General features: G+C 41.9%; 1 protein-coding gene across 1 annotated transcript; it reads left to right on the forward strand.

Annotated features, from left to right (window-relative positions):
- The first annotated feature begins 4,089 nt into the window (after positions 1 to 4,089).
- Positions 4,090 to 10,339, forward strand: LOC128329598 (vomeronasal type-2 receptor 26-like). The gene is made up of 4 exons (XM_053261098.1): positions 4,090 to 4,890; positions 5,336 to 5,560; positions 7,745 to 7,871; positions 9,438 to 10,339. The coding sequence occupies exons 1-4, from the start codon at positions 4,090 to 4,092 to the stop codon at positions 10,337 to 10,339; spliced, it is 2,055 nt and encodes a 684-aa protein (XP_053117073.1).
- The last annotated feature ends 260 nt before the right edge of the window (positions 10,340 to 10,599 follow it).

A 10,599-nucleotide genomic window follows, 5' to 3' on the forward strand; every position in this document is an offset into this window, starting at 1 on the left:
TTGCAGTAATCACTACTTCATCTGGTGGTACCTCAACAGTGAGACTTCTCTGAAGTTGACCCAGGGCTGTGGAACATGCTCCTTGTGGATGTAAGAGCTGTGTCATCTCAGATGACCTTTAGAAGAGCACTGAAGACACACCTGTTCAGTCAGACTTTTAGTTGGTTTTTAAAACTCAATTTTAAATTAATTTTGTGTATCTATTTTTAACTGTTGATTTTACAGTCATGAATCACCTTGAGAGTTGGTTATAGGTGGTATAACATGTGGTAAATAAATATATATGTACATATATTTTTATGGTGCTAGTTTAATTTAATAAATGATTAATTTATTGTTCTGAAATCTGTACAATGGCTTGGGGTCATATATATATAGGAATGCTATGGGGAGATATATATATGAGAATGGAGTTATATAAAGTTAAAGATAAATAATATTTTGCAGAAGTGAGTTTTTCTCATGGACAACACAGAACAGCATGTGTCCAAATCAGCCCTCAGTCCTCAAGAATGACTGCCCTTACAGGATTGGCCTGCCATTTGATATTTAATCATGGGATGATAAGAAGAGGAACCCATTTACATCATTCCCAGTGATAGTCCAAAGTTTTCCTTCTGTCTGCCTTTTTCTAGAAGCCTAGCTCTCTTGAGCTCTTTTTACTTTTGTCCCACTAAAGATCAGAGAAGGGAACCCCCTCCCTAAAGAGATCCATCCATTCGACCCTTTCCCTTTTGGCAAAGCACCTCTCAGATCCTTTATATTTCCCATTAAATTTCATTCAAGCAAGAATTTCTTTCTTCTCTGGAAATGGGCTTTGAACTTCCAATGTGAGGATTTCGTTCTTCCCCTCCTTTCCCATATCAAGTGACCTGAGAATTTCTTAACACAGGAAATAGAATTCTCAGCCAACATATGGATAGGGTTGTTATATATTAACAGGAGTTTGATCTGTGATTTTATTTCTGTCGCTAATCTGTTATGTTTTTATCGGCTGCATTGATTACTTGGTATTTTGTTGGTTCTATGCTGCTTTAACTTCTGTGAGGTCTTGGGGAGGCAGGGATATACATTTCAAAAACAGAGAGGAAAAACATCTTTGCTACCACTGGTGCCACTTGGAGAACAAATGTAGCATAGGTGATTATCTCCCCTGCAATTATCTGAAATAATTAATTCTCCATAACAACCAACAGCTTTCTGGAAGGTAGAAAAGCAACTATAACCAAGCCTGGAAGTGGCTATAGATGTCTCTACTTCTACCATTCAGAGCTGGGATGAGGAAGAAGAGACAGGCAGGGCTCTGAACTCTGACCAGTTTCCCCTTTTATTTGATGGCTGCAGATCCATGAATCTTGGTTGTCATTGAAGGCAGGATGTTCTAATATTGATGTTAAGGAGAAGACCAAGGCTCCTTACTTTCCAAAGCAGATTTACAAATCCATTGCACATTGTTTTGAACCAAGTGATCTCAGCAGTACCACTGCAGATGTGCATAAGGGTCTTTGTGTACAAGGAGGTGATATGCACCCAGATAGTCGTATTAGTGTTGCTGCTGTTTCTGCTGCCTCCCATGGTGTGCAAAGTACATCCCATGAAATGCCCTGTGAGTGGACCGCTTCCTGTGCCCCATGAGTGGTACCAGCCAGGTGGCCTCCTCATTGGGGGGATTGCCTCTCACATCTATTATATGTTCCACAGAATTGCTTTCAAGGAACACCCTTCTCAGGAAATGGGCTTTGAACTTCCAGTGTAAGGAATTCTCCCTTCCTCTGTTTTCTCATGTCCTGTCAAGCTTGGGAATTGAGGACTGTATAATGCAGAAAATAGAATTCTCTATTCCCCACTGTCCACACAGATCCCAGTGCTCCTGCCCAGCCTAACCCTATTCCTAAAGCCGGCTCTTAGCTGAGGTTAAGAGCGCAAGCACTCCCTAATCCCAGCTGCTGGCACGCAGCCCGTGGAAGCACAGAGATGGGCACCTAGAGTGCCCATCTGATGGAGGATCCTGTCAATGTACTGTGCTCATGGCACAGTGTATTGTGGGATATCTGGAGGCCAGTATGCATCATCCCAGCCTTTGGAGCTCCGTTCTGTGTGGCAGAGTGTGAATCATTTGGAAGTGCAGTCCGTGCTCCCAGCAGAATTTCTGAGGTCATCTGAGGGGAAGGTGAGTTGGAGCAGCCTTCACCCCCATCCGCCCGGTCGTGTGAATGGCCCTATTTTCTCCAGTTTTTACTGGAGAAATGCAGGAAAATGGGCAGTTGAATCACAGGATAGGAACGTTCTAAGATGCTTCAAAGAGCAGGGTTTAAGCGACATGAAATATAATTCTTATGGTGTGACAGGAAACCATAGTTTATTTAATCCCTGTCCAAGACAATCAAATGCTGTAAACTGCTTAGAGACTTTGGTGGTGGGTAGTCTACAAATTCATTAAACAAACAAACTAACTAACTAACTAACGTTTGTATAAATTCCTGTTCTGCTATTTCCTGGTCCTACATGTCTCCCATAATGAATATTTTTCAGTACAGACACTCTCAGGTCCATGACACTGTGAATGTGCACGTTAAAATGCTCACCAATGTGTTTCTTGGTAATCTTATTTCAGATGTCAGATTTATGTCCTTTCAGTCTTTTTCTAAGAGACAATCCCATCTACCTGAAATAAATGACTGATGGGCATTTGGTACAAGATGTTACGTATACCACATTCATCTATGCCTTCATCAATATTAACACAGGAATTTGGCTTATCTGCTTATCTACCACCTTGGGGACTCAACCAGAAAAGAATATCCAAAGCTATAAGGTTTTTGTGAACTCGTAGGCATATATTAAGTGTCCTCAAGCCTGGGCAATGTGTTCACCCATTATTGATCCCTAAGGTTCTCTCTGGAAAACAAAGACCAACTAAGTGCTCATTCGTATCAATGAAATTGAATGTCTGCAGATGATGATCATTATCCAACTGGTCAGGTGAGAAAAGTACAGGAAACAGATTTGTGGGTGTCAGGCATCAGTGAAATAGAGTTTTAAAGGTATAGATACCAAACTGGTGTCTCTGGCCACAGGCCTACAGGGAAACCTTTCTCTACATTTGCAGCTTCTTTCCACAGTTGATTGCTCACTGTGTGTGTTTGTGTGTTCTCATTCCAATGGTGGTGATAGTACACTATGTTTACATAAGATTGTTTCAAAATTAGATTGCCCCGCTTAAATCCAGAGTAGTCCATTGCTGTAATGCAACCTTTTAATACCCTGCAGAATTTGTGAAAGAAGGTATTACTCTTTCTGCAGTATGGTGACCAAATTCTACCAGCATGTCCTGGCACTGGTGTTTGCCATAAATGAGATCAACAAAAACCAGAAGATCTTGCCCAATGTCTCTCTTGGGTTCCATATCTATGATAGCTATTATAATGAAAGGATGGTCCATCGTACCACTTTGGACCTGCTCTTCAAACTTCATAGATTTGTCCCCAGTTATGAATGCGGTGGCCGGAAGAACCTTGTGGCTGTTATTGTGGGACTTGGCTCTGATATCTCCTTCCATATGGCAGACATCCTAAGTCTCTACAAGATTCCACAAGTAAGCTCTGTGCACGGGAGATCAGAGCTTCTTCCTGATCTTAAGTATGGTTCATTCTTCTCTTCTTCTGGGAGTGATTTAATGGATTGGAGAGATGACCAGAGAATGACTGAACAAAACGCCTTTTTATTATATTTACAGTAAGTTAAATGGAGAATGCTTCTGTCAGGCTAGGAGAACAGAAAATACAAGATGGAGTCAGAGGTGTCAAGCATAGTTCTTACCATAATGGTTCCTCAGATATAGTATAATATGTCCAAATATTAGCAGTAGACTCCTTGACTTTAACACTACTGACTTTTAGAAGAGCAGAAAATTCAATCCAGGATTTTAGTGCATCAAATATTTCCTGAATATAAAGTACTCAGCTACATATTTCTTCAAATCCTTCTCCTAAACCATCTCTAAAGTATGTGTACATTTCCTTTTAGCTGACATATGGCTCATTTGCCCAAGAAGAAAAAGCTACAGCACAGGACCCCTCCTTTTACTGCATGGTCCCAAATGAGGCCCATCAATACATGGGGATTATCCGGTTGCTTCAGTCTTTTGATTGGACATGGATTGGGGTATTTGCTGTGGACGATGAGAGTGGAGACCACTTCTTGGGGGCCCTGGAGCCATTACTTTCCCAAAATGCTATCTGTTCAGCCTTTACGGAAAGAATCCCAAACCAAGGCAATTTCCTTGACGTTACTGAACTCGGTAGTAGGGGACAAAATTTTTATAAAGCATTCATGGATAAGAAAGCCAAGACATTTGTCATCTATGGTGAAACAATAACTTTTATATGGCTGAGCACCTTAATCGCTATAGCAGCTCCTGAGTATGAGGAAAACAGATCTGTTGGAAAAGTGTGGATTATGACAGCCCAGATTGAGTTTGCAATAGTGGGCCTCATAAGGAACTGGAAATTTGAAATATTCAACGGTACCTTTTACTTTGCTCTTCATGCAAATGAACCTGTAGGGTTTCAGGCATATCTTCAGAATGTAAAACCTCAGTGGTCCCATGAAGATCATTTTCTGAAGGACTTCTGGGAACAAGCCTTTGATTGTTCCTTTCCAAATCTCCAGATGCTCATGGAAGATGATAGAACTTGTACTGGGGAGGAGAGGCTGGAGAGCCTTCCTGAGTCTGTTTTTGAAATGTGCATGACTGGCCACAGCTACAGCATCTATAATGCTGTCTATGTTGTAGCACATGCTTTGCATGCCATGGACTCCTCTACATCCAAACACAGAGCAATAGAGGGGGGTAAAAGAGTTGACGTTCAGGATCTACAGCCTTGGCAGGTAAATGTCTCCACAATGCAACAGTTTCATTGTCATGAACACTTTTGTAGACCATAAAACTGCATCCAACTTTCTCCTCCATGAATAAGGGATTGAATGATTTTGTTTACATTATGCATCAATGAAGTTTGCAGGCTCACATTTATGTCTTATGCTTGGATTTCTCTTAAGGGTGGGGGAGATGATCTATAAATTGTCAGTATTATACTGCTGTAAGACAAATGTATTTTCTGGCTGGCTATTTGCATTTTTTAATTTTTGGAATTTATCTTTTTAACTTTTTTTTTTTTGACGACAATAGCTGCCATGAACCTAGGAAAGGAGTCTAATAAACTATTTAAGTCAATTAAATAATAAAACTGCGTAAAACTATGTAATCAGTGAAAAGTGTTTGTACATTTGAGCAGGAAGTCCCTAATATCTTGTTTTGGTCTCATTTTATTAGCTCCACCCACTTCTTCAAGGCATTTGGTTTAACAATTCAGCAGGAGAGAGTGTGTCCTTTAATGAGAACTGGGAATTGACAACTACTAGATTTGATATCATGAACATGATTATCTTCCCAAACAACTCCTTTCTTAAAGTGAAAGTTGGAACAGTGGATCCCACAGATGGAAAAGGATTCATTCTTAATGAGGGACCAATTGTGTGGCACAAAAGCTTTAACCAGGTGTGGATTCTGCGATATTTTTGGGGACTACATGATTATAAGGGTCCCCATGCCCCCAGAGACTCGATGTTCACATTGCTGCATAAGCTGGTGCTGCTTACCTTAAGTCCTATTCACTTATTATTTCCATTATATTTCTGAAATATTTTAATTGTTTTTATTCTGTAAAACAGTTTTAGTTGTTTTTATTCTGTTTTTATGGTTGTATTTTTAGATCATCTACACTGCCTAGAAATATTTGTATCAGACAGCCTTTAGATATGATAGATAAGTAAATAATGTTCAACACATGTACAATTTGCATACAGTGTACACAGGTACACTTATTCACATGCTACGTTGAACACATGTAGCGCGGTACATTTCCTGCCTGTACCATGCCCTTAAGGGTCCTGAGCCCAGGTTTACTTTTAAAATGAATACAGGTACAATTATTCATACAGAATCATATATGAGTGTACAGACATCTGTATGCAGGTACAAGACAAATCCTGTTCAGACTTGGAGGAAACAGAATGCTGCACTTGTGTACAGCTTTTCAGAATGTGTCCAGAAATCACACCCTGGGGCTGATGCACCCCACAGCCTCAGCCTCCCCATGCTCATCACAGTCTGTCTGAAGAGGCAAAACATGGCTGTGTTCACATGTAACGTTGAACCGCGGGGCTCAATGTACTCACAGTTCTGGTCCCTCCTCTTCCTGCTCTCCCATCTGAATTGAAACATTCAGGTGAGCTCCCTCTCTACAGTCTTGCTGACTACAAGACCACTCCTGACTTCTCTTGAGCCATCTTGGAAGGGTGGTATACAAATGATATGAAATTAAATAAATTAATAAATAATAATACAGAGATGAGGGGGGACTAGCTGGTTGGGCTTCCTTCTTTACAGAAGGACAATCCCAGAAACCAATAACAGCTGGAGCAAAAGAGGAGTTTCCTCCCTCAACTTCAGTTGTGAAGCAATCAGACTGTGGTGCTAGCATTTGGACATAACACAGGCACCATGGAACTGAGGGTCCAGCTAGCAGACCTCACTACAAACCAAAGGTACAAATCACTCTCCAAGTAGGGAAAACGTGGGTCCATTTTCTTTCTTAACTGCAGTTGCCCACATTCAGACAACTGAATATTTTGTTCAAAACTTCAAACTGGAGACCCCTTTACCTCCAGTTTCTTATTACGTGTCAATACAGCCAAGGTGAGTGTGATCGTGGCAACTTCCATGTGCAGCAGGCGTGTCCTGCATCTAGCTACCTCAGGGTGCTCGGAAGAGAGGAGGAAGAAACAGGAAGGAAGTAACCCGAGAATATCAGTCAACTGGGCTCAGAGTAGAGACAAAAGAGGGAAATCAAGATGGATTCTCTTACTCACTACCTCTTCTCCTAAAGCCCCAAGTGGTCAGTAGAATAAACTGGTTTAGAGAGCTGATGCTTGAGGAGTCCCAAGCCTTCTGATCATAAACACAGTCATGAACACACTTAACTGTGTTTGCTTCATTTTAACTGTGATGAATCTTGGGAGGGTTAGGCTTCTCAGGATATCAGTGCTGGGGCTAGGAGTTCTGGGCACATTCTGTAATGCTGTGCACTAGGGATGTGTGAACTGACTTGAGATCCAGCTGGTTCCCCATCTAACTGGTTCGAGAGTTCACCCTTGAGCCAGACCTAGCCCGGTTTGGCTCGACCTCCAGCTGGACCCCCCTGGGCCAGCTCCAAGCCGGTCCAGGTTTCAAAACCTGTAAAACAAAATATTAAACTCACTACCAGGTCCAGGTTAACTCTGCTGCCTCCAGGGGTTGCTGCTGCAGCTACAGATGGAACTCTAAAGCTTTTCCAACCCCCTGCCGGCTTCCCCATGGTCCTTACAGGGCTGGTTTGGGCCATTTTGGGGCCTTTCTGGCCCTCTCCTGACTCACTGAGGCCATTTTGAAGGCTGCCCCATGTGTGTATAAGTTATTTGTGTGCCCAGTAGCCTGACTGAGTAGACGGTTTCCTTCCTCTAGACCCTAGCTTGTTCTCACCCAATAATATCTGCCATGTTCAGTAGTTATCTACTGCTAGACTGGTGCATGAAAACCATTTTTTTCTTTCTCTCTTTCTTTGCAGATAAATGATGATTTAAAAATAAAATAAAAATCAGTTTAACTTCTCTGTAACTAAATGTTCTTTATATGTTTTAATAGGTGCCTCCCCTTTCCCAGTGTAGTGACTCTTGCCTCCCGGGTTATCAGAAGAAAAGGAAAGAAGGGGAAATGTTTTGCTGCTATGATTGTGCTGTATGCTCAGAAGGGGAAATCTCGGTCCAGAAGGGTAGGTGATGTGTTGCACCAAATATCTCAACATATGGGGTTAAGAAAGATGACTGTTTATTAAGTGTCTCATGCTGCCAACAGCTTAAGATCCCCCCCGCCCCCCGCAATATTCTTCTGTATCTGTTTGGAAATCTGGCAAAATGGATCACACAAGAATTTTCAACCGGGTGAATTGCATACAGGCAGATCTCACTATATGTGGTACCACTATTCATGGATCCACATACCTGCAGAACGAAAATATGCACCTGACATACAATATGCACCTGGTACAGAAAGAGTGAAAAGTTCTCTGCAACGTTAATGGGTGGAGGAAGAGGTTGCTCAGAAGGGGCAAACTAGAAGCTGTGCAATTTGCTGTGCAAGAAAAAGGTTTTTTGCACCAGTGCAACACTAGTTTGGAACAAATGCTCTAGACTTAGCAAAACTACCTAGTACAGCATCCTTGTGCTTACACAGCATGTTTGCCCACTTTGAAAGCAGCAATAGTCTATAGCAGGGGTAGGCAACCGTGGAACTACAATTTCCATCATCCTCAGTCACAATTTGTTGCTCTATAGTTGCTCTTCACAACACCTTTAAAAAAGTTTGATTCTCATGACTATGTCCAGCATGGCAGCCAAAGACTGAACTTCTAGTTTCCCAAACTGTCTTGTGAGCATATCAGCTTTGGCCACATTGGTGCTGCCAACACCTGCAAAGTGCTTGTAGGAGTGATGTGAACAGCAAGGCTATTGTGCTAGATAGTTTTAATTTGGGAAGCTTGCACTCAGGCCTAGCATTATACCTATACTTATCATCAGTCCATCTGAACTTGCTCAAGGGAATGATGCAAATCTGTCCACCGTACAGTACAGTACTTTGCGCAAGTGGACAGAGAGTACAAGAAACTGTGCAACCTTGAGCATCCACTCAGCTATACACCCTTAAGAAAAGAGTACCATAGGAAGCTGCCATATAATGAGTCAGCCCATTGGTCCATCTACCTGAGGATTGTCTAGTCTGGCAGCAGCTTCTTCAAGGTTGCAGGCAGGAGTCTCTCTCAGCCCTATTATAAAGATGCCAGGGAGGGAACTTGGAACCTTCCTCATGCAAACATGCAGGTGCTCTCCTCAGAGTGGCCCAATCCCTTAAGGGGAATATTTTAGTTTGCTCATGTGTAGTCTCCCATTCAAATGCAACCAGGGCAGACCCTGCCTAGCAAAAGGGACAATTCATGCTTGCTACCAAAAGACCTGCATTCCTCTCAACCCCAAGAAAGACCTTCTAGCTTAGTGCATCTTTGTTCTTTACATTAGCACAGAGACTGGATGTCAGTTACAACAAAGATAACTTGGAGCTAATACAAATAGTGAAGCCAACTATATAGTTCTGCTACTAAGAATAAGGATAAGCAGCAAAATCAAGAATCCTACCATGTCTTTCCACAAGATTATTTCCACACTGAATTCAGGAGACTGAGTTCAGCATAAGCAGCAACACCAACACCAGAAACTGTGAGCATCATCTCCAATTAACACTTTCATTTGAAATGAAATGGAACTTTCCCTCTTTTCCCCTCTAGATGTGCTGAATTGTTCCAAATGTCCAGAAGATCAATATCCAAGCAAGAGCCATGATGAATGCATCCCCAAAAGTCTAAACTTTCTGTCCTATGAAGAACCTTTAGGGATCAGTTTAGCCTCTGTTGCTGTTTCTTTGTCCCTGATCACAGCCTTGGTGCTAGGAACTTTTATAAAGCATAAAGAAAGCCCCATAGTCAAAGCCAACAACAGAGACATCACTTACGCGCTCCTCCTCTCCCTGATGCTCTGCTTCCTCTCTACCTTACTATTTCTTGGTCAGCCAAATAAGTTGACCTGCTTCATCCGACAATCTGCTTTCGGCATCATCTTCTCAGTGGCTGTTTCATGTGTGTTGGCCAAAACCATCACTGTGGTTGTAGCATTCATGGCCACCAAACCAGGGTCCAGCATGAGGAAGTTGGCCAGAAAAAGACTAACCAAACTCACTGTCCTTTCCTGTTCTCTTTTTCAAGTGGGTATCTGTGCAGTGTGGCTAGGAAACTCTCCCCCATTCCCTGTCTTGGACATGCAGTCACTGCCTGAAGAGATCATAGCAGAATGTAATGAAGGTTCTCTTGTCATGTTTTATCTTGTCCTGGGCTACATGGGACTTCTGTCCACCATAAGTTTCATGGTGGCTTTCCTAGCCAGGAAATTGCCAGACACTTTTAATGAAGCCAAGTTCATCACCTTCAGTATGCTGATGTTCTGCAGTGTTTGGTTGTCTTTTGTTCCAACCTACCTGAGCACCAAAGGGAAATCCATGGTGGCTGTGGAGATCTTCTCTATCTTAGCCTCCAGCGCTGGATTACTGGTTTGTATCTTTTCCCCTAAATGCTACATCATTTTGCTGAAGCCTAAACTAAACAGCAGAGAGCAGCTAATTAGAATAAAGAATTAAATAATCTAAGATCTTTTTAAAATATAAAACAGAAGTCCTTGTCTGGTTAGTATGGAATGGAGAATATGACTCTACTCACCTTGTCAGTTTAGGATTTTATCTATGCCAGCCCTGCAAATTCTACTTACATGTCCCAAGCAAGCATGAATAAACAAATGCCTGATTCATATTAATAAAGATTGGTGAATAACAGCTATGATGGTATGATGCCTGTGTTTTCTTCTCTAATGAGTAGTCTTAGTTTTTAATTATGGGCCAGT

Source organism: Hemicordylus capensis, chromosome 6 (assembly GCF_027244095.1).
Source record: "Hemicordylus capensis ecotype Gifberg chromosome 6, rHemCap1.1.pri, whole genome shotgun sequence".
Classification (NCBI taxonomy): domain Eukaryota; kingdom Metazoa; phylum Chordata; class Lepidosauria; order Squamata; family Cordylidae; genus Hemicordylus; species Hemicordylus capensis.

What these genes read in the sequence shown, in the direction of transcription:
- LOC128329598 (XM_053261098.1), top strand. Translation starts at nt 4,090, where the DNA reads ATGGTCCCAAATGAGGCCCATCAATACATGGGGATTATCCGGTTGCTT. An exon ending in AGGATCTACAGCCTTGGCAG is followed by an intron (nt 4,891 to 5,335) that starts GTAAATGTCTCC and finishes TCATTTTATTAG; the next exon opens with CTCCACCCACTTCTTCAAGG. An exon ending in GGAAATCTCGGTCCAGAAGG is followed by an intron (nt 7,872 to 9,437) that starts GTAGGTGATGTG and finishes TTTCCCCTCTAG; the next exon opens with ATGTGCTGAATTGTTCCAAA.